This window comes from Macaca thibetana, chromosome 8 (genome assembly GCF_024542745.1).
Source record: "Macaca thibetana thibetana isolate TM-01 chromosome 8, ASM2454274v1, whole genome shotgun sequence".
NCBI lineage: Eukaryota > Metazoa > Chordata > Mammalia > Primates > Cercopithecidae > Macaca > Macaca thibetana.
This window is the reverse complement of record NC_065585.1, coordinates 932,789-960,134: the sequence shown is the minus strand read 5'-3', so window position 1 is coordinate 960,134 and position 27,346 is coordinate 932,789. Positions and strand designations below refer to the sequence as shown.

Sequence of the window (27,346 nt, the reverse complement as noted above, 5' to 3'; positions counted from 1 at the left end):
GCCAACATAGTGAAACCCCGTCTCTACTAAAAATACAAAAAGTAGCCAGGCATGGTGGTAGGCGCCTATAGTCCCAGCTACTCTGGAGGCTGAGGCGGGAGAATCGCTTGAACTGGAAGGCGGAGGTCACAGTGAGCTGAGATTGTGCCACTATACTCCAGCCGGGGCGACAGAGTGAGACTCTGTCTCAGAAAAAAAAAAAAAGAAATGATTCTCTAATACAGAATTTAAATACAGTCTGCCTGCAGAAGCCTTAAAGGAAAGGGAGTCGTGTGTAGCCTGTGGGCAGAGGTGGCTGGCACAGTGAGACTGATCCCCCACCAGCCTCACTCTTGCCTCACTGCGGCACCAACACTCGAGGATGGGAAATCTAACAGTGAAAATCAACCCCAGCTGAAGCTCTTCCCCACAGAACTGGCAGGTTCCACGTGGACTTCGTGTTCCATGCTGAGGCTTGTGACCTACACTGGCTATTTTCAGGAACAAAAGTCACTCCCACTTGTGGGCCTAGGGCTAGACCATGATAGTTTATAACTCGTTCCGCGGAGTGGCAGTGAGCACGCCTGTCTGTTACTGATGCTGGGACTCAACGCTTGAGACAGTTGCGTGATTCTGAACACGTGTGCCACAGCCACCTACGGCAAGTGTATGTGGGCCTGGGAGCTGCCTGGCGCTGCCCTGTCACCGGCACTGCTTCACGCCAGGGCCAAGTGCATGTCAAGTGGTTGGGTGTCAACTTCAAATAGTTTCTGAACAAAACCAAGGCTTTCACGAAGCTCCCAAGCCTCCCTACTATTGTTTCTCCTCCAAACAACCCTGTCATGCTCTCCTTCAAGTGTCCTTCGTGCCTGTCTTCACTGAGCGGGTAGCACTTCTCCCATGTGGGCCCACCCCCACCTGCCATGGCTGCCATAGCTGTCAGAGTGCATGAGGGGAATGCAGACCCCGTGACCATCAGTGTCTCATATGGCTTGAATCTGTGTCCCCACCCAAAGCTCATGTTGAAATGTAATCCCCGGTGCTGGAGGTGGGGCCTGGTGGGAGGTGACTGGATCCTGGGGGCGACTTCCCCCTTCGGTGCTGTCCCCATGATAGAGTTCTCAGGATCTGGTTGTTTGGAAGCGTCTGCTCAGGCCGTGTAAGATGTGCCTGCTTCCCCTTCATTTTCTGCCGTGACTGTGTTTTCCTGAGGCCTCCCCAGCCATGCTTCCTGTACAGCCTGCAGAACCATGAGCCAATTAAATCTCTCTTCTTTGTAAGTTACCCAGTCTCAGGTATTTCTTCTTCTTTTTTTTTTTCTCTTTGAGACAGTCTTGCTCTGTCGCCCAGGCTGGAGTGGCATGATCGGCTCACTGCAACCTCTGCCTCCCGGGTTCAAGCTTTTCTCCTGTCTCAGCCTCCCAAGTAGCCGGGATTACAGGTGCCCGCCACCATGACAGGATTTTTTTTTTTTTTTTTTTTTTTTTTTTGAGACAGAGTCTCGCTCTGTGGCCCAGGCTGTAGTGCAGTGGTGCCATCTCAGCTCACTGCAACCTCTGCCTCCCAGGTTCAAGCGATTCTTTTGCCTCAGCCTCCCAAGTAGCTGGGACTACAGGCACCCGCCACCACACACGGCTAATTCTTGTATTTTTAGTAGAGACGGGGTTTCACCACATTGGTCAGGCTAGTCTTGAACCCCTGACCTCAGGTGGTCCACCCGCCTCGGCCTCCCAAAGTGCTGGGATTACAGGTGTAAGCCACCGCGCCCGGCCCGTATTTTTTTTTAGTAGAGATGGGGTTTCACCATGTTGGCCAGGCTGGTCTCCAGGTGATCTGCCCCTCTCGGCCTCCCTAGGTGTTGGGATTACAGGCGTGAGCCACCGCGCCGGGCTCGGGTATATCTTTATAGCCATGTGAGAATGGACGACAGAGCCTGTGGGATGCTGGACCGCCCTGTGCCGGCCCCTCCTGGCGCCATGTTGCCTGGTGCAGGCTGCTCTCAGGGTGGTGGAGGGAGGGGCCGTGGTGGGTGCATCATTGGGGAGGGGCTGTCAACACAGGGTGGCCGGGTGCCCCCGGGTCCTTTCCTGGGTTGGGCAGTAGCCTCCTCTGCTGTGTGCCCCTGCGGGTCCCAGCTTTCAGTCCCAGTCCTTGGTGCGTCCCCAGTTGAGGCAAGGACGGTGTGTGCTCTTTGGATTTACAGTGGGGGTGGTGGTCAACAGGAGAGCTGTTTAGGGGTAGGATGAAGGCAGGTGTTGAACTCTGCAGAGGGTAACCTGGGAGGTAGAGGGGGCCTCGGGCCGTGGCAGAAGGTGGTGTGGTGGGTGGTGTTTTTCCTTAGCAGCCTTGGGGAGGGGCCATTGGATATAAGCACTAGCCTAGTGGCAGAGACTGAGGCAGAGACTGAGCTGGGGACAGGAGGGTGCTCCTCCTCTGACAGGGGAGGGCAGGGCAAGGAGGCCGAAGGGTCCTGGGAGCGTCATGCGACTGGGAGACCCTACCGGCTACCCCTGGGGGAGAGAAGTCCGCGCCTTTCCCTCTGCATGTTGGTTGTCTGGAGCAGTTATGATAACGCTCCACATTCTGGAGATGGGCCGTGGGCGTGAGGCTTGCAGGTCTGCCTTTAGGACATGAGGAGTGATCAGGTGTACCCCTCCCCTCCTGTGCTTGAGGCAGAGAGATTTGTGCAGTTTCATCTCCTAGAGACAGTGACAGGCACTCAGTGTCTGGGCGTGAGGCTCACCTGGGACCGTCCTGGACGGCGTCTCTCCGCAGCTGGCGCACCCATACCGAGCGGCGGTCCTGAGGGCCATGGAGAGGGTCCTGAGCAGTCGCGCCAGTGAGCTGGACAAGGACACAGCCAGCACCATCATCCTCCTGGCCTCCAGCGAGATGACCAAGACGAAGGTATTCAGCAGGCCCTCTGGCCTCGCAGACTCAGGCCTAGCTTGGGAAGGGAAGCTGCTTCTTGACCTTGCTACCCAGCAGCCTTGAGAGTGTAGGGGGTGTTTGGCTGCCCTGGGCTGGCAGAGGCCCTTTGGTCCCATGCACCACCCTGCAGGGCGGGGGATGGTCCCCTGTGATTTTCAGAGGCAGCAGCTGAAGCAGAGAGCAAGTTGCCAGAACTCAGCACACACAGGACCACGGTGTGCTTGCAGCCGGCGCCAAAGGACGTGCCCGGCACTGGGGTTGGAGCAGGGCTCTGGTGGCCTAACTCTCTCTGGGCCCTGAGCACAGTCCCCTCTCACCAGCGCTCTTCTGCTCCTGTGTGTGGGGTCTCCTGGCAGCAGCCCCTCACCTCTCACCAAGGCTCTGCTTCTCCTGTGCGTGTAGGGTCTCCTGGCAGCCCCTCAGCAGGGGAGGCTGTGCCCGCCACCTTCCCTGACCCGCACTTTTTAGGGACACTGAAAACAGCGTGCGTTTGTCCGAGGCTGGCAGCCACTGAGGGCAGAATGTCTTGGTCTCGCCTTTCGGGAGATTTCAGGGAGAGGTTCTCCTTGCTGGTGTTTTGGGTTCAGGACCTGGTCTGGGACTGGCAGCAGGCGGCAAGTGGCGTCCTGGTGGCCGTGGGAAGGCAGTTCATCAGCAAGGTGATGGAGGAGCTGCTGCGCAAGCTGCACCCCGGGACCCTGCCTCACTGCGCCGTGCTGCACACCCTCGCCAGCCTCTCGGTGGCCAATGGTAGGTGGCGCACAGCCTGCCCCAGGAGGAGCACGGGGCACTGGAAGGCTTGGTGGAGGCCTTTGACAGTGTCCTCTCTCACAGCGTTCGGCGTAGTGCCCTTCCTGCCATCCGTCCTGAGCTCCCTGCTGCCTGTGCTGGGCATGGCCAAGCAGGACACGGTGCGTGTGGCATTCTGCTCCGGTAAGAGGCGGCCTCGTCACCTTCTGTCTCAAGTGCCTCTTTGTTGGGGGGATGTGCCCGGGCATGCATGTTTTAGGGGGGACAGGTGGGCCTTTTAGGCTGCAGGAAGGGAGGCTGTTGGAGGGAGGGGCCCCCTGGCTGAGGCTGCTGGCTGGTTGGGCGGTCCACGTGGGCTGACACAGCCTGTCTCTTGTTTCTCTCTGCTCCCGGTGAGCCCCTCCACCTTACACTGCGGGTCCACTGAGGCCTGGACATGCCTGGGCGGCAGCAAGAGACTCCTTCAAAGCCATGATTTTTTGTTTTCCTCCCCGCTCCAGGCTAGAAAAGTGTCCGCTCTCTGGGCATCCCAGGACCCAGGGGATGGGGCCACATTCATTGACCCCACCCTCTGCCAGGAGCCCCGTTCCTGGCAGCAGTGTCCACAGCCCTCTGTGTGCCTGGCAGGGGACTGCGGGCATGTCATGGACCTGGACCTTGTTTTCCACTCCCACTGACAGTTGGGGAGTGGTTGGTGGGATTGGAGGCATTCCTGTTAGTAGGGGGTGTGGAGATTGGAGATCCTGAGGTGCCCTTAGTGCCCTCACAATCCACGGCCTCGTGTTCCCAGTGTCCTATGTCAGGAAGACTACCAGCCCTGGTAGCTGGCAGGGAGGAGAACGGGACCGTCGTGCCCAGGGGACCAGCCCTTGTAAAGACCCAGGCCTGTGGGGCAGGGGTCTGTTAGGTTCCAGGCCTCCTCTCCAGGCAGCAGGTGTGGGAGGGCCCAGTGAGGGGGGTGCTGGTGGGGCCTGGGCAGGGTGTGTTTTCGAAACGTGGGGGGGCGTGGTTACAGGGCTGGGCTGGGCTCCGTTGACTGAAGGGTTGGTTTGGAGCATTTGGACCCGCCTGCTCTGCTCATGGTGACTTTGGGTTCAGATCACAGGGCTCCTGCCACCCTGTCCTCAGCCCCTGCGCTCCGTCTCTCCTGGCCCTGCTCTTTGACAGATGCCTGCATCTTCGGGGCACTCCTTCACAGGCTCTCCCCCACCCATGGGTGAGGGCAGGGCCTCTTAGGTAGAAGGGATAGTAACCCCGCGTGACCCAGTTTTGGCTGAAAATGGGATTGGTGCCAGGATGGGGGCAGCTGCACACGGAGCCAGGTGTGAAGGGGCAGAGTGGAAGTGGGTCTGGGTGTGGACTCAGCTAAGGTTCCTGGGGCGCAGGACATGCTGTCCGGGCTACAGGGCAGAGACTGAGAGCAGGGCAGCTGGGACGCCTGCCGAGCCCTCTGTCTCTGTGCTGCACGCTCGTCGCCCCCCCGCCACTCCTCTGGGAAGCACATGGCCTGATCCCTGCAGCCACTGAGGCTCTCAGCAGAAACAGACTCGCAGTTCTGACACCTCTTGCTTACCTTCCCCTTCATAGGGGACCTGCGGCTCCTCCAGGCCCTACCATGCTGGCATTTTCCTCCATATGTCAAACACATGGGTTCAGCCAGCAAAGATTCCGTGGGGCCTCCTCGTGTGGGACGTGTGCTGCCCTGTTTGCATCTGAAGGGGATGGGGGTCCTGCTGGCTGGAGCAGCCTGGGGCCAGAGGATGCCATATCAACTGGGTGAGGCCTAGTGGTGGGGGGGATGGCAGGCCTGCGTCCACTGCGGGAGGGTGCAGGTCCAGCCGGGACAGGCAGTGTGCCAAGGACAGGAGTGCCCTCAGGGCACTGCAGCCAGGAGGCGAGGAGCTACAGGGAAGGCTCCCAGTGCTGGAGGCACAACTGGCCTGGCCACACCATCCAGCAGGGCAGACAGCCAGTAATTCCTCCCAGCCAAGGAACCCCTCCAGTGGAAAAGGTGGCAACAAAAGAAACAGACACTAATTGGAGATGTAGATGGTTCAGGAAGAAGAAAATAGCAGAGAAAGAAAATCTCTGATTAATATCCTCAGGGAAATAAGTGGGCATCATGCATTCTCAGGACAAGAGGTGTCACCATGGAGAAGCCACATTTAGAGAATAAAATTGACCTGTGAATTAAAGATGCCATAATAGAAATGGGAAAAATATAGAAAAATTGGAAGAGAAAGTTGTGGAAATTTCCAGAAAATAGAGGAAAAAGGCAAAAATATGGAAAGTAGGAGAGAAAGAGAAGAATGAACTAGCAGGCTGAACCCTGAGGCCAGCATTCCAATCAGAGGCACCCTAGAAAGAATGGACAGAGACAGGAGGTCAAGAGATGGTGCAAAAGCATGCCCCAGAGGCTGGGCGCGGTGGCTCATGCTTGTAATCCCAGCACTTTGGGAAGCCGAAGTGGGCAGATCACTTGAGGTCAGGAGTTCAAGACCAGTCTGGCCAACATGGTGAAACCCCGTCTCCGCTAAAAATACAAAAGAATTAGCCAGGTGTGGTGGCACATGCCTTTTAATCCCTGATACTCTGCCTGAAACAGGAGGATTGCTTGAACCTGGGAGGCGGAGGCTGCAGTGAGCCAAGATTGCACCACTGTACTCCAGCCTGGGTGACAGAGTGAGACTCTGTCTCAAAACAAACAAAAAAATCAAAACTAGCTGGGCATGGTAGCTTATGCCCGCCTGTAATCCCAATACTTTGGGAGGCCAAAATGGGAGGATCACTTCAGCCCAGGAGTTCGCGACCAGGCTGGGCAACATGGTGAGACCCCATCGTTACAAAAAATATTTTAAAAAATTTGCCAGGTATGGTAGCACATTCCTGTATTCCAGCTCCTTGGGAGGCTGAGGCAGGAGGATTGCTTGACCCTGGGAAGTCGAGGCTGTAGTGAACCAAGATCAAGCCACTGAACTCCAGCCTGGGTGACAGAGCAAGACTCTGTCTCAAAAATAAATAAATCAATAAATAAAAACCTAGTAACATAACAGGGGTGGGCTTCTGCTTCTGGCATTATGGTGGCCTGTTATTCTGAAAAACCTTCCCACTACGGAATACCTGAAATGCTAATGAGTTGACCAGCATCCTTCTGATCAATCAGAAGGAGAAACCTAGGCCCACAGAGGCCCAGAGGGGAGGTGAGGGGTTAGAGGTCTCCAGTGGCCCCTGGGCGCCTGCCTGCTTTGATTTCACATGGGAGACGAGGCCTTTCTTTGCACTGGGCCAGAGCCCACCTGTACCAGACCCTCCAAGGCCCCTCCTCAGCAAAAGGTGATTGATGAGCCTTCCACTGTACACCCTGGGGTAGTCAGTTTTCTTCTAGAATTTCTTTTAAATCCTCTCTCCTGAGAATGTGTAACCATGGTCTGTCCTCATGTAGTTGTAGGGTTCAAAGTTATTCTTTGTGTTGGACTGGGAAGCCCTGAAGCTGAGACATTAGCCTTGTAAATGGGCTGGGCTGAAGTGTCCCAGGCGGGGCGACCAGTGTCCTTCTGAATGTTTGTGTCCCAGTGAGGCTGCACGGCAGTGGCTCTGGCCTGGGGTTCGCGGCTGTGGAAAGCACCGCCTCCCTGGAGCGCAGGGTCTCGGCTCCGGTGTGGGGCCAGCAGCTCCCCACAGACCCAGGACCAGCAGTATTGGTTACAATCACAAAACACACACATCAGCACACAAAAGGAGCATTAGAGCAGAAAGTAACATAATTTGGGTTGATGAGATACAGGATAAAAATAGCAAGGTAAAGAGGTGAAAGTGAGAAAGGGCAGGGTCCTATGAGGACAGAACCAGTGTGAAAAGAGAACCAAATGCAGTGTAGAAACAAAACTATAACCATTTCCATTAAAGAATAAGGAGGTGGGTGTGGCAGCCGGTTGCAGACACTGAAGAGAGCGCACCAGCTAGACAGGAGTCTGGGGACAACCCGGAGGGCAGCCCTGAGCTGGCAGAGAGAAGCGGGTGCAGGGCCGGCGTCAGGTGAGCTGGCCAAGCACCCCCGCTAGAGAGCACGAGTCCAGAGGTGAGAAGAGGCCCAGGCTCACCGGCATCATCAAAGGGAGATGCTGTGGAGGGGCTGCCAGGAGACACTGACTTTCACAGCCCGTGCCCGACCTGTTCCCTGGAGCCCTGTCACCCGCCACCCAGAGTGTAAGGACGCTGTGGGGCTGGGGCAGAGCAGGAGCCCCCACCCCCTGCACTGGCGAGGGCGTGGAGGCTCTGGGTGCTGTGGGTGAGTGACAGGTGTGCAGGGGATCCCATCGCCAGCAAGGAAGGAGCTGAGGAGGAGTGGGTGGCAGGCAGCCGCTTGCCCTTTTCTCTGTCAGGGAGGGAAGTGTCGTGCAGCTTTAGGGAAACCACTACAGTGTTGCAGTCCCAGGATTTCTGTGCAGTGCGTCGCTCCTGCGGGGCTAGCGGCCTCCCTGCAGACAGCCTGCCGGTTCCACTGGAATCCTCATGCTGTGCCACCTGACCCTCCCTGGCCTCTGTGGTCTCTGCAGGGTGGGAAGTGGGAGCTGAGCCCTCCCATCTCACTGTATGTGTCAGGCCATTGCAAGTTTTGTCATTACCGTGGTCGTCTTCTCACCTATGACCTGAGCAAGGCAGAAAACACAGAAACTAATGCTTTAGAAAATAAGCAATTGGTAAAACGTTATGTTTTATACCGAGTTCTTCGAAATAAGTGAATTAAATACTTTAGCTGCCGCCTAATCAAGAGAAAAGGGAGAAACAAGCCAAGTGTTAAACAGGAGGTGAAAAGATGTGGGGACAGAGAGGGGTGGCGCGGGGATAGCGAGGGGTGGCGCGGGGACAGCGAGGGGTGGCGCGGGGACCGTGAGGGGTGGTGTGGGGACTGCGGGGGACGGTGAGGGAGTGGTGCAGGGACCGTGAGGGGGACAGTGAGGGGAGGTGCAGGGGCCGTGAGGGGACGTGAGGGGCAGTGCGGGTACCGCGGGGGGGGCGGTGAGGGGCAGTGTGGGGACCGTGGGGGGACGGTGAGGGGTGGCGCAGGGACCTCAAGGGGACGTGAGGGGCGGTGCGGGGACCGTGGGGGGACAGTGAGGGGCAACATGGGGACCACAAGGGACCAGCAAGGGCCACCGAGGGGACCGTGTGCCCCAGTGCAGCCACCTCTGAAAGCCCAGCAGTGAGTGCTCTAGGAGAGCACCAGTTCCAGGCAATGCTCCATGGGCTCTGCAGTGAGCTCTCCCAGTCCTCAGGGCTGTGTCACCCCAGGGAAATGAAGCAAAAAGGACAGTTTCCAAATTTGTTTTCTTTTTTTTTTTTTTTTTTTTTTTTTTGGAGACAGGGTCTCGCTCTGTCTCCCAGGCTGGAGTGCAGTGGTGTGATCTCGACTCACTGCAACCTCTGCCTCCCAGGCTGAAGTGATCCTCCCACCTCAGCTCCCCGAGTAGCTGCGGCCAGAGGTGCCCGCCACCACACCCAACTAATTTTTGTATTTTTGGTAGAGACGGGATTTCCCTATGTTGGCCAGGCTGGTTGTGAATTCCTGACCTCAAGTGATCTGCCCGCCTCAGCCTCCCAAAGTGTTGGGATTACAGGCGTGAGCCACTGCACCAGGCCCCAAATTCTTTTTGTGACCTGAATGTCACCACGAAAGAGATCTAGGGACTAGCCTCACTCAGGGTCCGCCCTCCCCGTCCATGCCCCTGCTGCTGAACCCAAGTCAGAGATGGTTTCAGGTGCCTTTGTTGGGATACGGTGACCCTCGATATCCCAAAACTTGGAACGAAGCAGATTCCTATCATCTCCCCTCCCCCGCTGTGATTGCTGACCCTATGAACAAAATCCATATTGCCTGGCATAGGGGCTGGCTCTGTCCTGACAGGGGGTCGCCCCAGAGGTGAGAGGCCAGCTCCACATTGGGAGGGTGGCCCTCACACTGATCGATGTAAGAAGGAAAACCACATGGCCACTACCCTCATTGTTGATTCTTGTTAAAAACTCAGTCTAGGCCGGGCACAGTGGCTCGTGCCTATAATCCTAGCACTGTGGGAGGCCGAGGTGGGCGGATTGCCCGAGCTCAGGAGTTTGAGACCAGCCTGGGCAACACGGTGAAACCCTGTCTCTACTAAAATACAAAAAAATTAAATTAGCCGGGTGTGGCAGTGTGCACCTATAGTCCCAGCTACTCAGGAGGCTGAGGCAGGAGAATTGCTTGAACCCGAGAGGAAAAGGTTGCAGTGAGCCAAGATCGTGCCACTGCATTCCAGCCTCGGTGGCGGAGTGAGACTCTGCCTCCAAAAAAAACTCAGGTGGGGCATGGTGACCTACCCCTGTAATCCCAGCACTTTGGTAGGCCGAGGTGGTTGGATCGCTTGAACCCAGGAGTTTGAGACCAATCTGGGCATCATAGTGAGACCTCTGTTTCTAAAATAAAATAAAATAAAATTAGCCAGGTACAGTGTCACGCACCTGTAGTCCTAGCTACTTGAGAGGCTGAGGTGAGAGGATCACTTGAGCCCAGGAGATCCAGGCTGCAGTGAGCTAAGTTGGTGTCACTACACTCCAGCCTGAGTGACAGACCGAGACCCTGTCTCAAAAAAACAAAACAAAAAACCAAAATCCTACAACCACCCAGACAAAGAATGGAAGAAACCAAAAGTTTTTGGTCTTCACTTAATAAAATGTTTATATAAAAATCCCAGTGCATTCCCACAAATTATTAGAGGTGACAGTAATTTAGCAGGATGCTGTTGGAGGACCAGCAGCTAAAGCTTGTCTGCATTCCTGTGTGCTAGACTCAGAGGCGCCAGCTCCTCTGTGAACCTGTCCTCACAGATTCTGGGGAGCTTCCGAGGAGAGTCCCGCAGGGCCTGAGTCGACCGTCGGGTTCGCGCCTGGAGGTGCTGGTGACCCTGAAGGCAGTGCTAGAAGGTGGCCAGTGGCCCCATGAAGAGGATGAGGGGTACAGGTGGAGATTTTTGTCTGAGTGGCGCCTCTCAGGGCCTTTGCTCTTGTAGGGTTGTTGCAGGGTCTGTGTCAGAGGGAGGCTTTATGGGGACCACTGGCTACACGGGAGCCAGGTGGGGGGCGTAGGAGGCACAGAGCATAGGTGCGGGTTCCAGTGGTCTCAGGGTCCTCTTGGGTGAGGTTGTCAGCCCATTGTGAGGAGGGGTTTGTGGCGAGAAAAGGGTGTGAGATGGTTGCCCCAAGCATGAGAGCCAGGGGCCAGCGAGCCTCGCAGGACTGTCGGGAGCACCTGCACCTTTTGATTCTTACAGGCTGGGTTTAAGGTGATTTCTTTTTTTTTTTTTTTTTTTTTTGAGACGGAGTCTTGCTCTGTCCCCCAGGCTGGAGCGCAGTGGCCGGATCTCAGCTCACTGCAAGCTCCGCCTCCCGGGTTCAGGCCATTCTCCTGCCTCAGCCTCCCGAGTAGGTGGGACTACAGGCGCCCGCCGCCTCACCCGGCTAGTTTTTTGTATTTTTTAGTAGAGACGGGGTTTCACCGTTTTAGCCAGGATGGTCTCGATCTCCTGACCTCGTGATCCGCCCGTCTCGGCCTCCCAAAGTGCTAGGATTACAGGCTTGAGCCACCACGCCCGGCCAGGTGATTTCTTAAGATACAAAAAAGTATAAATCACAAAGGAAAAGATTAACAAGTTTGATATGACAAATAAAGGAATTTGTTCTGAAAAAATGCACAGAACTGCAGATGAACATCAACAAGAAAAATTACCAAAGAAGATACTATAGTTTTCTCTACTTCATAAGAAGTGGAAAGGCTCACCCCTGGCCCTAGGAGCAGCAGTGGATGGGGCCTAAGGCCAGTGGGAACTGGCACTCACACCCCAGCCTGGCCCTCTGTACCACATCTGCATCAGTGCAGGGGAGCCTCACAGCAGCCCTGGGTCAGGTGCACTGCCCTATTTTTTTTTTTTTTAATTTTTTGAGACAGAATCTCACACTGTCGCCCGGCCTGGGGTGCAGTGGTGCGATCTCAGCTCACTGCAACCTCCGCCTCCTGGGTTCAAGTGATTCTCCTGCTTCAGCCTCCCAAGTAGCTGGGATTACAGGTGAGTGCCACCATGCTCGGCTAATTTTTTGTATTTTTAGTACAGACGGGGTGTCACCATGTTGCCCAGGATGGTCTCGAACTCCTGACCTCATGATTCACTCGCCTCAGCCTCCCAAAGTGCTGGGATTACAGGCATGAGCCACCGCGCCCAGCCACTGCCCCATTTTATAGGTGAGGAAACTGAGGCACAAAGAGGCTAAGTAACTCGTCCCAGGCCATACAACTGGGGAGTGGGAGAGCCATGACTAGGCCTGGGCAGTCCGGCCTGCACCTCTGAGCTGCTTTTTAAAGCAGATGTGGGAAGAACTGCTATGAAATCAGACGGGGAGACTACAGCTCAGAAAAATGTGGCAAGAAAGGGCCAGAACCACGCAGCCAGCCAACATACACATAGAAAGGTGATCAGCCCACTAGCTGCAAAGAGGTGTTATCTCACATTAAGCAGTTTGGAGAAATTTAAAAGTAATTGTTTGAAAATACCAAGTTTAGATTGTGCTTTGGAGCAGGGCCTGTAACAGCGGGGTTATTGGGATTGGCAGTCGGCAGTCACCCTGGAGAGAGTAAGCCCATCAGAAGAACTCAAGATTGGGGCAGCCGAGGTGGTTCCAGCAGTGCCCCCTTGGTCTTGTGCCTTGTGCGGCCCTCTCCCCATGCAGTGGGCGCATCCTCTCAGAAGCTTTGGACTTTGCCCTGCCCTGAAGCTCATGGTCCCTTTGTGTTTCCTCCACCAGTTTCCACATCTCCGCCTGGTCCTCAGCAGGGCTGTGTGAAAGGCTCTGGCCTCAGTTTCTCTCCCTGTGCCCCCATGTTCCTCCTTCACCCAGGGCCCAGCCCCACTGACCACTCACACATCGGCACCTGAGTTCGGCCCATGTCCTGGGCTCCAGGCCCTACAGCCAATGTTTTCTGACTCTCCACCCAGATGTCCACACTACTCGAAGCCTGGGTGGCCACCTGCCCAGCCTCTGCCTGCTCCCAGCTATGCCTGCATGGTCAGCCCAAGGCCATAGCTGGGTCACAACCACAGGCACCGGCGCACTGTCAGGAGCTGCCCACCCGTGGGAGGGCCTCATGCTGACCCTGGCATCCTGGTGCCCCTCCGCCCTGCCATTGTTCTCCCTGTGGCTCTTCCCGCCCACACTGTGCCCAGCACGTCAGCCTTGGGCAGAATGTGTGGCACAAGTCTGTCTGTGAGGGTGGGTGGGCATGGCGCTGCTCCTCTTGTCTCTGTGGCAGACTGCAGTGGGCAGGAACTTGTGGCCAGAGGGCATTTTTGGGAGGAGGTTGGTACTTGCACGAGTTTTCTTTGGTGACAAAGCGCCAAGTGCAAATTCGGTGGCTTCAAACAACAGAAATATATTTTCTCACAGTCTTGGAGACCAGAAGTCCAAACTCACGATGTTGGCAGGATGGGTTCCTTCTTGGGGGCCCAGAGAGAGAATTCATTTTAGCCTCCCCAGCTTCTGGTGGGGCCATGGATTCAAGGCGTCCTTGACCTGAGGCTGCCTGGCCCCAGTCTGTGCCTCCATGTCACATGGCCATCTTCCTCCTGCCTCTGCATCTCTTCTTACAAGGATGTCATGTTGGAGTTACGGCCCACCCTACTTTGCTATGACCCCATTTTAACGGTCACATCTGGCCGGGCGTGGTGGCTCATGCCTGTCATCCCAGCACTTTGGGAGGCCAAGGTGGGCAGATCACTTGAGGTCAGCAGTTTGAGACCAGCCTGGCCAACATAGTGAAACCCCATCTCTCCTAAAAATATAAAAATTAGCCAAGTATAATGGTACACACTTGTAGCTTCATCTAGTCAGGAGGCTAAGGCAGGAGAATCACTTGAACCTGGGAGGCAAAGATTGCAGTGAGCCGAGATCAAGCCACTGCATTCCAGCCTGAGAGACAGAGCAAGACTGTGTCACTACACTCCAGCCTGAGTGACAGACTGAGCAAGACTCTGTCTCAAAAAAAAAAAAAAAAGTCTCATCTGCAAAAACCCTATTTCCAATAAGGCCATGAATTTGGAGGGACACTTTTCACCCCTGTGTAGTCCTGGAGTTCTGTGCTTGGCTAGTGTACTAGGGAGGGCATTGTGCAGGCTGCCATGGGATTTCTGGAAGGGGCAGGAGGCAGACATAGGTGCTGGGGATCGTCACAAGCCCACGGCCTGCAGCCGCTTACCACTGGCCGGTGTCGCAGCTCTGCAGCGCTTCAGCGAGGGTGCCCTGGAGTACCTGGCCAACCTGGACCGGGCCCCAGACCCCACGGTCAGGAAGGACGCCTTTGCCACCGACATCTTCAGCGCCTACGATGTTCTCTTCCACCAGTGGCTGCAGAGTCGAGAAGCCAAGGTACGACCCGCGGCTGCACCAGTCCACACCTGATGCCAGGACGCTCTCCTTCCCACATTCCCTGCCCATGGCAAATTGATCGGAGGGTGGTGGTGGTTCACTGGCGAGCAGAGGTGCCCAGTGAGAGGTGGCTCACCTTTATTTATCTTTTTGAGACAGAGTCTCACTCTGTCACCCATGCAGTGGCATGACTTGGCTCACTGCAGCTTCCACCTCCCTGGTTCAAGCGATTCTCATGCCTCCCGAATAGCTGGGATTACAGGCGCCCGCCACCACTCCCAGGTAATTTTTGTATTTTTAGTAGAGATGAGGTTTCGCCATGTTGGCCAGGCTGGTCTCGAACTCCTGACCTCAGGTGACCCACCTGCCTTGGCCTCCCAGAGCTCTGGGGTTACAGGTGTGAGCCACCGTGCCCAGCCACCTTTAGGCTGCCCCACCTGCAGTTCCCATCCTTACAACTTGTGCCAGAGGGGCCTCGTCACTGTGGGTTTTTCCTTCTGCCCAGAGGCCCAGTGCTGCTGGCGGGGCTCTGAGCATCTCCTACAGACCCCCTGGGCCTGGCCACCATCTGGCTTGCTGTGGTCTCCCTACAGCTGACCTCTGGGTGCTGGGCTCACTTCCCAGCCCCTGTGGCACCCACTGGTAGCCCATTGTTGGTTCATGTCCGTCCCAGTGCTTGCTGGACGTGCTCTGAGCAGTTAGTGTTGACTGAGCAGCGTGAGCTTCCCGCCCACTGTCCCCTCTCAGCTCCGTCTTGCCGTGGTGGAGGCTCTGGGGCCTATGAGCCATCTGCTGCCCAGTGAGAGTCTGGAAGAGCAGCTGCCCAAGCTCCTCCCTGGGATCCTCGCCCTCTACAAGAAGCACTCGGAGACCTTCTACTTGTCCAAGGTACCTGCAGGCAGGGCAGGTCTACGGTCTAGTCCCTGAGGACCCCTCCAATCACACTCCCCCGGGGGTGGCCGTGAGTCCTCTGCTAAGGCTCAGTGGTGGGCTGTGAAGGACAGAGCCCTCGTGGGGACCAGCTTAGTTGTCCTATTGCTCTGCCCTGGACGGTGCTAGGAACCTGGGCCTTTTGGTCAAAGGCACCTGTGGCCTAGGGAGCCCCCTTCCTGGGCCTTCCTGCCCTCCTCCCTGGCTCTGAGTTCTAGAGGTAGACGAAGGGCCTCCTCATTTGAGCCCCGAGGTGGGGCCCATGTCCTCCTGGCCCATGTCTTCCTGTGGCCCAACTGAGAGGCTCTGGTCGACCTCACGGTCAGTTCGGGGGGCTGGAGGTAGGACTGACGGCCTCTTCTGCCTACCCCGAGCAGAGCCTGGGCCAGATCCTCGAGGCGGCCGTGAGTGTGGGCAGCCGCACGTTGGAGACCCAGCTGGATGCCCTCTTGGCTGCACTGCACTCCCAGGTAGGAGGCGGGCATCAGTGGGCGGGTTCAGGTTCTGCACACTTTTCCGTGGGAAGTTGCTGGACGAGGGGTGCAGAAAGCAAGTTGGGGTGGATGGCTCAGCCACGTGGGGCTGAGGACTGGGTATTCCCTAAAGGTCACTCGAGTAACTTCTTAGTGATGTGGCGATGCTCTTACCCTGCCCAGCAGTGGCATGTGCAGGTGACATATTAGCCCCCAGGATGGAGGTGGCAGGAGTGGATGCCCAGGCCCAGTGCGGGCCTAGTACGAGTGGTCTCGGAGAACGTTGGCGTGGAGTGGGTGCCCAGGCCTAGTGTAGGCCCGGTACAGGTGGTCTCAGAGAAGGTTGGCATGGAGTGGGTGCCCAGGCCCAGTGCGGGCCCGGTACAGGTGGTCTCGGAGAAGGTCAGTGTGGAGTGGGTGCCCAGGCCTAGTGCAGGCCCGGTACTGGTGGTCTCGGGGAAGGTCAGTGTGGAGTGGGTGCCCAGGCCCAGTGTGGGCCCTGTACAGGTGGTCTTGGAGAAGGTCAGTGTGGAGTGGGTGCCCAGGCCCAGTGCGGGCCCGGTACAGGTGGTCTCGGAGAAGGTCAGTGTGGAGTGGGTGCCCAGGCCCAGTGCAGGCCCGGTACTGGTGGTCTCGGGGAAGGTCAGTGTGGAGTGGGTGCCCAGGCCCAGTGCGGGCCCGGTACAGGTGGTCTCGGAGAAGGTCAGTGTGGAGTGGGTGCCCAGGCCCAGTGCGGGCCCGGTACAGGTGGTCTCGGAGAAGGTCAGTGTGGAGTGGGTGCCCAGGCCCAGTGCGGGCCCGGTACAGGTGGTCTCGGAGAAGGTCAGTGTGGAGTGGGTGCCCAGGCCCAGTGCGGGCCCGGTACAGGTGGTCTCGGAGAAGGTCAGTGTGGAGTGGGTGCCCAGGCCCAGTGCGGGCCCGGTACAGGTGGTCTCGGGGAAGGTCAGTGTGGAGTGGGTGCCCAGGCCCAGTGTGGGCCCTGTACAGGTGGTCTTGGAGAAGGTCAGTGTGGAGTGGGTGCCCAGGCCCAGTGCGGGCCCGGTACAGGTGGTCTTGGAGAAGGTCAGCGCAGCTGAAGCACCAGCTGGGGGAGACTGCCCTGGGTTTCTGGGGACGGAGCTCAGAGGAGCAGAGGAGAGGCCCTGGGCTGCAGGGCGGGGGTCTTGAAGGCCCTGCTGGAGAGGAAGCGAGGTGGGGAGGAAGCTGAGCATCTGGGACCCCTCCCCAGGTCGGGTGAATGAGGCCTGAGAACGACTGAGGGACACAGGTGCTGGGTCGCCCATGACCCTGGCACTGGGGGTCGTCTGTCCATGGGACTTTCTGGATGAGAGGGGACAGGGACAGGAGCTAGAGAGGGTGGTGTGGTGAAGTCTGCAAGGAGACTTTCTGAAAAGAAGTGTGGAGGTGTGGGCTCGTGTGGAGGTGGGCTTACTGCTTGGCTCTGCCCCTCACCTGGCCCACTCCAGCTGGGCCCCACTCTCCACCGCCTGGATGGTCCTGGCTGCATCCCAGAAACAAAGGGGAAGAGGGGACGGCAGCCACAGAGCTAGTAAACATAATGTAAGTGCTGTGAACAGTTACATGGTAACAAACTTAAAACTGTATGAAATGGTTAGGTTCCTAGAAAGATAAAAATGTCAAAATTGGTATGAAAAGCAACAGAGAATTGAATAAGCCAGTAAAGCAACAGAAATAATATTCTAAGACCTTTCTTCCTTAAAACAAGCCCAGGACCCAAATGGTTTCACGACTGAGTTCCACCAAACTTTTGAGGAACAATTAATTCCTGTCCAGTACAAGTACACTTGGAAATAGAAACGATCCAGAGCTACCTCTTTCATTCTGTGAGGTCTGGCTCAAATCCCAGGCAGAGCCGTGTAAGGAAATGCAGGTGTGTCATGATGAGCATAGACGTGAGGTTTTGCATAAAGTAGCAGGTTACTGAACCCCAGACCATCCTTTTACTTATGTATGTATGTATGTATGTATTTTGAGATGGAGTTTCACTCTTGTCACCCTGGCTGGAGTGCTGTGATACAATCTCGGCTCACTGCACACTCTGCCTGTTGGGTACAAGCGATCTCCTGCCTCAGCCTCCTGAGTATCTGGGATTACAGGTGCCCACCGCCACACCTGGCTAGTTTTTCTATTTCTATTTTTATTTTTTCTGTTTTTAGTGGAGATGGGATTTCTCCATGTTGGTCAGGCTGATCTCGAACTCCTGACCTCAGGTGATCCACCCGCCTCGGCCTCCCAAAGTGTTGGGATTACAGGCACGAGCCACGGCACCCAGCCAAGACTGTACTTTTCAAAACAGCTTATGCGAGAGGGCTTAGCTCACAACGCAAGGCCTATCCAGCGTTTGGGAGCTGTCAGTGCACTTCACAGTAATAGACTAGAGAAAAATAGTGTCTGAGTTCAATCAATGCAGAAAAAACTTTTGATGATTTTTTCTTTTTCCCTGAGATGGAGTTTCACTCTTGTTGCCCAGGCTGGAGTGCAATGGCGCAGTCTCGGCTCACTGCAACCTCTGCCTCCCGGGTTGAAGTGATTCTCTTGCCTCAGCCTCCCAAGTAGCTGGGGTTACAGGTGCCCGCCACCACGCCTGGCTAATTTTTGTATTTTTAGTAGAGATGAGGTTTCACCATGTTGGCCAGGCTGGTCACGAACTCCTGACCTCAAGTGATCCCCCTGCTTCAGCCTCCCAAATTGTTGGGATTACAGGCGTGAGCCACTGTGCCTGGCCTAAAATTCTGAACAACTAAGATTGGAAAGGAACTTCCCTAACTTAACAAAGTCTGTATACCCGAACCCTCAGTCTTCTTCATAACTGATGGGAAGTTTTAGGCAATTCCCTGTAAGGTCAAGAACAGGAAGGGCCTGCCTCTCGCTGCAGACAGGATCCTCTGCTCGTTCTACAGAGAAAGAAAAGAACCAGGAGGGAAGGGAAGATGGTCATTATGCATCACCCGTCCACCTTCCTGGCCAAACTATTAGGACCAGTCAAAAGTTCCGGCAAGGCGTGGTGGCTCACATCTGTAATCCCAGCACTTTGGGAGGCTGAGGAGGAACTGCTTGAGCCCAGGAGTTCGAGACCAACCTGGGCAACATAGGGAGACCCCATCTCTACAGAAAAAAATTAGCTGAGTATAGTGGCACAGATCTGTAATCCCAGCTATTCAGGAGGCTGAGGTTGGAGGATCACTTGAGCCCAGGAAGTTGAGGCTGCAGTGAGCCATGATCATGCCACTGTACTCCAGCCTGGGTGACAGAGCAAGACCTTGTGTCAAAAAAGAAAACAAAGTTCTGCAAGTTTGCCAGTTACAAGACCAACCTACAAAAGCCGAGAACATGTTTCTATACCAGTACTGACCAGGTAGAAGGTGTATGAAAACACTATCTGTAATAGCAACAGAAACTTACTAAGAGCCAGGTGTCATGGCACGTGCCTGTGGTTCCAGCTACTCGAGAGGCTGAGGTAGGAGGATCGCTTGAGCCCAGGAGGTTGAGGCTGCAATGAGCTGTGATCACGCCAGTGCATCCCAGCCTGGGCAACAGTACAAGACCGTGTTTTAAAAAAAAAAAAAAAAAAAAAAAAAAAAAAAGAGGCCGGGCGCGGTGGCTCACACCTGTAATCCCAGCACTTTGGGAGGCCGAGGCAGGCAGATCACCTGAGGTCAGGAGTTCGAGACCAGCCTGGCCAACATGGTGAAACCCTGTCTCTACTAAAAAATACAAAAAAATTAGCCGGGTGTGGTGGTGGGCACCTGTAATCCCAGCTACTCAGGAGGCTGAGGGTGGAGAATTGCTTGAACCCAGGAGGTGGAGATTGCAGTTGCAGTGCGCTGAGATCGCACCACTGCACTCCAGCCTGGGCAACAGAGTGAGACTGTCTCAAAAAAAAAAAAAAAAAAAAAAAAAGGAGAAGAAACAGAGTCTTACTCTGTTGTCCAGGCTGGTCTCCACCTCCTGGCTTCAGGTGATCCTCTTGTCTCAGCCTCCCAAAGTATTGAGATTACAGGTGTGAGCCACTGCACCTGGCCTATAGCAGTTATTTATAACCTTGTATTATATATGTGAAAATATTTGCTCCTAGTTTGTCATTGAGTCATTAATTCATTCTTGAGACAGGGTCTCGCTTTGTCACACATGCTGGAGTGCAGTGGCGATAACAGCTCACTGCAGCCTCAGCCTCCCAGGTTCAAGTCATTCTCCTGCCTCAGCCTCCTGAGTAGCTGGGATTACAGGTGCGTGCTATGATGCCTGGCTAATTTTTGTATTTTTAATAGAGACCGGGTTTCACCATGTTAGCCAGGCTGGTCTTGAACTCCTGACCTCAAGTGATCTACCCACCTTGGCCTCCCAAAGTGCTGGGATTACAGGCATGAGCCTCTGCACCTGGCCCCGTATGCTTTTATTATTTAATCTGTCTGGGATTTATTTTACGGAAGGAATGAGAATCCAACTGTATCTTTTTTTGAGATGAATACCCATTTGCGTTAGTTATATATTGCTGTGTAACCAGTTACTGCAAAACTTACCACCTTAAAACAACAACATCTAGGCCGGGTGCAGTGGCTCACGCCTGTAATCCCAGCACTTTAGGAGGCCAAGGCGGGTGAACCACAAGGTCAGGAGTTCGAGACCAGCCTGACCAACATGGTGAAACCCTGTCTCTACCAAAAATACAACATTAGCCAGGCATGGTGGCACACGCCTGTAATCCCAGCTACTCAGGAGGCTGAGGCAGGAGAATTGCTTGAACCCAGGAGGCGGAGGTTGCAGTAAGCCGAGATCGCGCCATTGCACTCCAGCCTGGGAAACAGAGCGAGACTCTGTCTCAGAAACAACAACAACAACATCTATTATCTCACAGTGGGCCCAGAGTTGAGAGCAGCTCAGGGGGTTGCTCCAACTCAGGGTTCCTTGTTACTTTACACCCATTCATGCTGTCAGCCTGGGCCGTGCCATTGAAGGCTCTACTGGGGCTGGAGGATCTGCTTCCGAGGCTGTTCATTCACTTGGCTGTTGGCTGGAGGCCCCAGTTCCTCACCACATCGGTCTCTTCATAAGGCTGCTTGAGTGTCCTCACAACCTGGTGGCTAGCTTCCTGCAGGGCGAGTGATCTGAAAGAGCAGGCAGGAAGCTGCAGCATCTTTTTCTTTTTGAGATGGAGTCTCGCTCTGTCGCCAGGCTGGAGTGCAATGGCGAGATCTCAGCTCACTGCAAGCTCTGCCTCCCAGGTTTATGCCATTCTCTTGCCTCAGCCTCCAGAGCAGCTGGGACTACGGGCACGCGCCACCTTGCCCAGCTAATTTTTGTATTTTTAGCAGAGATTGGGTTTCACCACATTGGCCAGGATGGTCTCGATCTCTTGACCTTGTGATCCGCCCACCTCAGCCTCCCAAAGTGCTGGGATTACAGGCATGAGCCACTTCACCCGGCCTGGAGACGGGGTTTCACTGTGTTAGCCAGAATGATCTCGATCTCCTGACCTCGTGATCTGCCTGCCTTGGCCTCCCAAAGTGCTGGGATTACAGGCGTGAGCCACTGCGCCCTGCCAACTGCAGCATCTTTTATGATCATATTTGGTCTTTACGGTAGAAATAACAAGGAGCACGCCGGGCACAGTGACTCACACCTGTAATCCCAGCACTTTGGGAGGCCGAGGCGGGCGGATCACCTGAGGTCAGGAGTTCAAGACCATCCTGACCAACATGGAGAAACCCTGTCAGTATTAAAAATACAAAAATTAGCCAGGTGTGGTGGCACACACCTGTAATCCCAGCTACTTGGGAGGCTGAGTCAAGAGAATTGCTTCAACCCAGAAGGCAGAGGTTACAGTGAGCCAAGATCGCGCCATTGCACTCCAGCCTGGGCAACAAGAGCGAAACTCGTTTTGAAAAAGAAATAACAAGGAGCTACCTGGGAACCTAGAGCTGAGCCCTGGGGCCAGCTCCTCCACCTTACCATGCTTCCTGACAGTTCTCTAAGAACCCAGGTTGGGGTGCGGCCCTGTGGGCCTGGAGTCTTTGCTGTGGTTACCTCTTCTGGCTCATAAGAGGGCTCTGCTAAAGAATTGCTTTGGAGCTCTTTGTGCAGAGACCCTGTCAGTGCCCTTTGCTGTGACACCTGCGAGTGGGGACCTAGGATGTCACACCTGGATTAGTGGGGGTGTGCTTCTGTATCACCCACTAAGGTACTGTGGAGCCCAGAGATGCATCTGCCAGCATCCTTAGTTTTTTGTTGTTGTCTGTTCATTTGTTTGAGACAGGGTCTTGCTCTGTCCCCGGGCTGGAGTGCAGTGGCACCATCACAGCTCACTGCAACCTCAACCTCCCGGGCTGAGGCAGTCCTCCCACTTCAGCCTCCTGAGTAGCTGGGACCACAGGCATGCACCACCATGCCCAGCCAGCAGCCTTAGTTTTTGCTTTTTACCAATATGATTTTTTTTTCCCTTATGATTTTGAACAAGTGGAGTCCAGAAGTTTTGGGTTCCAGTGCTTTATGTGTCCTAGAGATTAATGCTTTCCAGCCTGGCGTCCTGGGCGTCATGCCTGGGCATGGGAGACTCTCCTCTCTAGTCAAGAAATGTTTCTTGGGAATCTCTTCTCCTGCTGCTGGTAGGAGGGGTGGAGGGTGGCAGGAGCAGGATGTTTCCCTGGAGACTTGACAGCAGCTGTGTGTCTGCCTGTTGCTGCCCGTCTCCCTCTCCCCCACCGTAAGGAGATGGGGCTGGTCCCTGGAGCGCCTCTGATTACAGGGGATGAGACTGTCCTGCACCCAGGGCTTGGGTGAGAAAGAGCCTGGAGTGCCTGCTGCTTGCTGTAGGCATGGGGTGGAAACCCAGAGCCCTCTGCCTAGCTGCCCAGGCCCAGAATCGTCAAAGGGAGGGAATCCTTCCTTCTGGCCTCTCTGGTCTATAACCTCTGCCCTGTTCCTGGAGCAGATCTGTGTGCCTGTGGAGTCCTCAAGCCCCCTGGTGATGAGCAACCAGAAGGAGGTGCTGCGCTGCTTCACTGTGCTGGGTGAGTGGTGGGCCCAACCTTGCCCACAGGCATCTGCGGAGACTCATGGGGTCACCACCTGCTGCATGTGGAGGATGGTGGTGGCTGGGGTCCTGGTCTGGGATGAGGAGGCCCCTGTTTCCACCTCTCCTGGGCCTACCTGTGGCTCCAGAGTTCTCTGAACCAGGGCCTGGGCAGCGGCTGCAGCCTGGAACGTTGTTCTCCTCCGAGGAGCTGCTGACCTGCCCAAATCCTTGGGCACCTCCACTAATGGTCCAGTCCCCGCATTCCCCTACTTGCCCCCCGCCTACCTATTCCTCCACACCCAATCTCTGGCTCCATGGCCTGCTCTCTACTCCCCAGGTGGCATGTGGCTGCTGGCCCTGGTTACCTGCCGGCCTCCCATGACCCACCTGGAAGTGCCATGCATCCTGTCACCACCCCCACTGGATGCTGTCCCTGTGCCCTGCACAGGCCCTCATAGCCATCCTGGAGGGGCAGCAGATGGTGTGAGGAGGGACCCTGCTTGCACTTGGGGCTGTCACCCTGCTGGGGCCACAGCATTGGCATCTCCCTTGAGTTGGTTGGGCCTCGGGTCCCCCACCTGCATGAGCATCTGCCCTTACACAAGATCCGCAGGAGGGGTGTGGGGAGACTGATTGCAGCCAGGCTGGGGGCAGGGGTGTGGTGGGCAGAGGGACCACAGGTCTGATACCCAGGCAGAGCAGGCCTCCAGAGCCCACCTGGAAGGGGGATGGTCTGGTCCGTGAAGTACTGATAAGGGGGCTGCTGCAGTCGTTGCCAGAGGGCTCCTGGAGCTTGGGCTGTTAGCCCTGCTTGGGCTGAGGGTCTGTGTGCTTGACAGCTCGAGTCCTCTTGAGTCTTAGACTGGTCTAGAGCCAGGAGAGTCAAGAAGGGCCACTGAGGGCCCTCTCGCAGGCCGCCTTGTGAGCTGGAGATGCTGAAACAAGCACCAGTGTGTGGGTGGGCCAAGATCTAAGTCCCGGCATGCTCTGGGTGGTGCTGGCGCCGTGGGCTAAGGACCACATGTGCTCCAACCCTGCCTTAGACAAGGGCATCGGAGCCAGGCCTAGTGATTAGGTGGCCCCAGCTTCTCACCTTCACACAGCAACTCTCTCCTGGCTCCTCCCCTGTGCTGGAGAGTAGGTGGACGCTGTGTATAGGGATGAACAAGATGACATGGAGCCTAATCTGTACCTGTTGCCCTGTAGCCTGCAGCTTGCCTGACCGCCTACTGGCCTTCCTGCTGCCCAGGCTGGACACCAGCAATGAGAGGACCCGCGTGGGCACCCTGCAGGTGGTCCGACATGTCATCAACTCGGCTGGTGAGTGCCTCCATGCTAGCCCGGCCGCCGCCCCTGGCCGTGTCCAGGATGGAGCAGGTCCCGGCAGATTTTGTCCCTCTAGGTGAAAGCACCATCCTGCTTTGAATTCTCTGGAAAGGCTTCCTACTTTCTATTTTGCAAAATTCTAAACTTCTTGGAAAGTTGCATGGGTGGTACCTTTCTACCCTTCACCAGATGGTGGTGGCTCACACTTGCTTTGACAGCTGGCTGCAGACACCATGCGTGGCCACACTCCCCACGTGACCGTGGCTCTGAGGGCTCCCAGAGCCTAAGACAGCCATCCCTGAGCCCACTGCTCTAGCTCACTCTGGGATCTATTCAGAGACATACTTTGGTTTAGTTTGGTTGTCTCTTAGACTTCTTTGCCCAAGAGGAGCCTTTTTACTCTTTTTAAGGGATGAGGAGGCCAACTGTTTTGTAGAATGTCCCTCAGTGTACGTATGTGTGATGGTTTCTTCACAATTACAGTAAAAAATTCACGTTTCCTTGTTTTAAGGCTAATTTTTAATTTTCTTTTTTCTTTTTTCTTTTTTCTTTTTTTTTTTTTTTTGAGACAGAGTCTCGCTCTGTCGCCCAGGCTGGAATGCAGTGGCCGGATCTCAGCTCACTGCAAGCTCCGCCTCCCGGGTTCACGCCATTCTCCTGCCTCAGCCTCCCGAGTAGCTGGGACTACAAGCGCCCGCCACCTCGCCCGGCTAGTTTTTTGTATTTTTTAGTAGAGACGGGGTTAGCCATCGGGTTAACCTGACCACCGGGTTAGCCAGGATGGTCTCGATCTGCTGACCTCGTGATCCGCCCGTCTCGGCCTCTCAAAGTGCTGGGATTACAGGCTTGAGCCACCGCGCCCGGCCTCTTTTTTTTTTTTTTAGACCTGGTCTTGCTCTGTCGCCAGGCCGGAGTGCAGTGGCGCAATCTCGGCTCACTGCAACCTCCCGGGTTCACACCATTCTCCAGCCTCAGCCTCCTGGGTAGCTGGAACTACAGGGGTGTGCCACCAGGCCCAGCTAATTTTTGTATTTTTTTAGAGACAGGGTTTCACCATGTTGGCCAGGATGGTCTCAATCTCCTGACCTGGTGATCTGCCCACCTGGCCTCCCAAAGTGCTGGGATTGCAGGTGTGAGCCACCGTACCCATCCTTAAGGCTAATTGAAGTGATTAGTGATAATCCTGAAAACATACTATTTTTCACAGGTGAGCTTGTGGTTTCCAGCATGGCTCTTCTGCAGGTCAGTGCAGTGGCCATGGCCCGCCAGCCCTGCTGTCTGCCCATGCTGAGCCTGTGAGCTAGGGAGGTTGTTACATCTTTGATGGGTTATAAAAGCAAACAAAGGGACCACATGTGACCCACAAAGCCTAAAATATTTTCTGTCTGCCCTTTTCAGAAGCGGAGCACTGCCCCCTGTCCTGTGAGGTTCACTGTCAGGTGCTGGGATGCAAACAGCAGCCACTGAGGAAGGCACATAGAGTTCTGGGACATGTAGGAGCAGCTTGAGAAAGCAGCAGGGCTGGCTGGGGAGTGGCTCACGCCTGTAATCCCAGCACTTTGGGAGGCCGTGGCGGGCAGATCACTTGAGGTCAGAGTTCAATACCAGCCTGGCCAACATGGTGAAACCCTGTCTCTACTAAAAATACAAAAAAAAAAAAAAAATTAGCCTGGCATGGTGGCGGGCACCTGTAATCCAAGCTACGTGGGAGGCTGAGGCAGGAGAATTGCTTAAACCCAGAAGGCCTCTGGAGGTTGCAGTGAGCCGAGATGGTGCCACTGCACTCCAGCCTGGACAGCAGAGCGATACTCCGTCTCAAAAAAACAAAAGTAAAAAAAAAAAAAAAAAAACAGAAAGCAGGGCCAAGGGAGGACAGGGGTAGAAGGGGCCACAGTGCGAATGTCACCAGGCTAAGAATCAGGTGCAGGCACCTCAGGACACCCTCTGCGGCCCTTGCCCCACCAGAAGCAGCCTGAGGTCCTGCTGCTTTGGGCCTGTCCAGATTTCAGAGCCCAGGGTGGTGCTGCGGTGGGCTGTCTGGATGCTGGGGGTGGGGAGGGGCACACCCGATCTGTGTGGAGGGGTTGGGAGGGGAGCGCCCCGTCTGTGGAGGGGCCCAGAGAGGAGCGTCTGCTCTGTGTGGAGGAGTGGGGAGGGGAGTGCCCGCTCTCTGGAGGGGTTGGGAGGGGAGAGTCCCTTCTGTGGAGGGGCCTGGAGAGGAGCACCTGCTCTGTGGAGGGGAAGAGAAGGAAGCCTGGGCTCTCCGTGGAGGGGTTGGGAGGGGAGCGCCCGCTCTGTGTGACGGGGCAGGGAGGGAGGCGCCCCCTCTGTGGAGGGGAAAGGAGGGAAGCTCGGGCTCTCCGTGGAAGGCCTGAGAGGAGAGTGCCTGCAGCTTTCACACAGAGGGGCTGCTGTGGTCAGTGGTCCTTGGGGAAGGGAGCCTCAGAGGCATGGCGCGTGTGGCAGCCCCACAGAAAGTAAAGCATCTGCGTCAGCAGCGTGCACTCAGCCTCTGGTGGTAGAAGTAACCCTTGAGGCAGGTGCTCTTTTCCCCATTTACTTGATGAGGTTGGCATCTCAAGTGAAATTCTTACGGAATTCTTAGTGCCCGTGCTCTTGTTAGAGATGCGTTTTTCCATTCAGAAGTTCAACATTTCATGGGATTAACCATGCTCAGCTTCCCTTTGTTAATTCATCAATCACATTTATGCTTTTCAGCATTCACTTTGTTTTCCCCACGTTTCATTTTTTCCTTGAAGTTCTTTCTCTGTGCATTTACATATGTACAAATGCATGTACGCAAGGAAATATTTTAACCAAATGACATACTTCAAAACATGCTTTTTTCACTTGCTAGTATATCTTAGATAACTTTTAACATCAGCACATATACATCTGTGTCATTTTTTGGTTTTGTTTTGAGACAAGGTCTCGTTCTTTCACCCAGGCTGGAATGCAGTGGTGCAATCATAGCTCACTGCAGCCTTGAACTCCTGGGCTCAAGCAATTCTCCCACCTTAGCCTCCCAAGTAGCTGAGACTACAGGTATGCACCAGTACATTCTGCCAATATTTTTGTATTTTTGTAGAAATGGGGTCTCCTTATGTTGCCCAGGCTGGTCTCGAACTCCCGGGTTCAAGTGATCCTCCTTCCTTGGCCTCCCAAAGTGCTGGGATTACAGAAGTGAGATGGGCACCTAGGCCATCTATGTCATTTTTAATTATTTTTATTTTGAAGTATAATACGCATATAGAAAAATGTACACATGTTAACTGTTCAGCTCCATGAGTAATCACACAGTGATCCTTTGTATTTATTCACCAACCAGGTAAAGAAATGGGACATCAACACCACCCAGGGATGGCACTCTCAAGCCCCTTGGAAGGGGTGACTTCTTTTTTTTTTTTTTTTTTTTTTTTTTTTTGAGACGGAGTCTCGCTCTGTTGCCCAGGCTGGAGTGCAGTGGCCGGATCTCAGCTCA

General features: G+C 55.2%; 2 protein-coding genes across 13 annotated transcripts in view; both read left to right on the top strand.

Annotated features, from left to right (window-relative positions):
* The window catches only part of MROH1 (maestro heat like repeat family member 1), a 120,014-nt gene that overhangs the window by 34,821 nt on the left and 57,847 nt on the right, over positions 1-27,346 (top strand). For 7 of the 8 annotated variants that reach the window (XM_050800819.1, XM_050800822.1, XM_050800820.1 and 4 more), the window contains exons 4-11: positions 2,755-2,886; positions 3,498-3,660; positions 3,745-3,843; positions 13,952-14,103; positions 14,851-14,991; positions 15,411-15,503; positions 22,456-22,534; positions 23,746-23,859. In XM_050800819.1, the coding sequence (XP_050656776.1) occupies positions 2,755-2,886; positions 3,498-3,660; positions 3,745-3,843; positions 13,952-14,103; positions 14,851-14,991; positions 15,411-15,503; positions 22,456-22,534; positions 23,746-23,859 (973 nt within the window). Of the gene's footprint in view, positions 1-2,754; positions 2,887-3,497; positions 3,661-3,744; positions 3,844-11,874; positions 11,927-13,951; positions 14,104-14,850; positions 14,992-15,410; positions 15,504-22,455; positions 22,535-23,745; positions 23,860-27,346 lie in introns of those variants that run through there. The other variant, XM_050800824.1, reaches the window with a different exon arrangement.
* On the top strand, positions 15,518-19,096 carry LOC126960991 (uncharacterized). Of its 5 annotated transcripts, XM_050800977.1 has the most exons (3): positions 15,518-16,088; positions 16,149-16,433; positions 16,554-19,096. In XM_050800977.1, the coding sequence occupies exons 1-3, from the start codon at positions 15,744-15,746 to the stop codon at positions 16,671-16,673; spliced, it is 750 nt and encodes a 249-aa protein (XP_050656934.1). In that variant the 5' UTR covers positions 15,518-15,743; the 3' UTR covers positions 16,674-19,096. The 5 variants fall into 5 exon arrangements, with proteins under 5 accessions (XP_050656934.1, XP_050656936.1, XP_050656935.1 ...); XM_050800979.1 differs by having other exon boundaries at positions 15,518-16,253; XM_050800978.1 differs by having other exon boundaries at positions 15,518-16,313.

What these genes read in the sequence shown, in the direction of transcription:
- LOC126960991 (XM_050800975.1), top strand. Translation starts at nt 15,744, where the DNA reads ATGCCCAGGCCCAGTGCGGGCCTAGTACGAGTGGTCTCGGAGAACGTT. An exon ending in CCAGTGCGGGCCCGGTACAG is followed by an intron (nt 16,434 to 16,553) that starts GTGGTCTCGGGG and finishes GGCCCGGTACAG; the next exon opens with GTGGTCTTGGAGAAGGTCAG.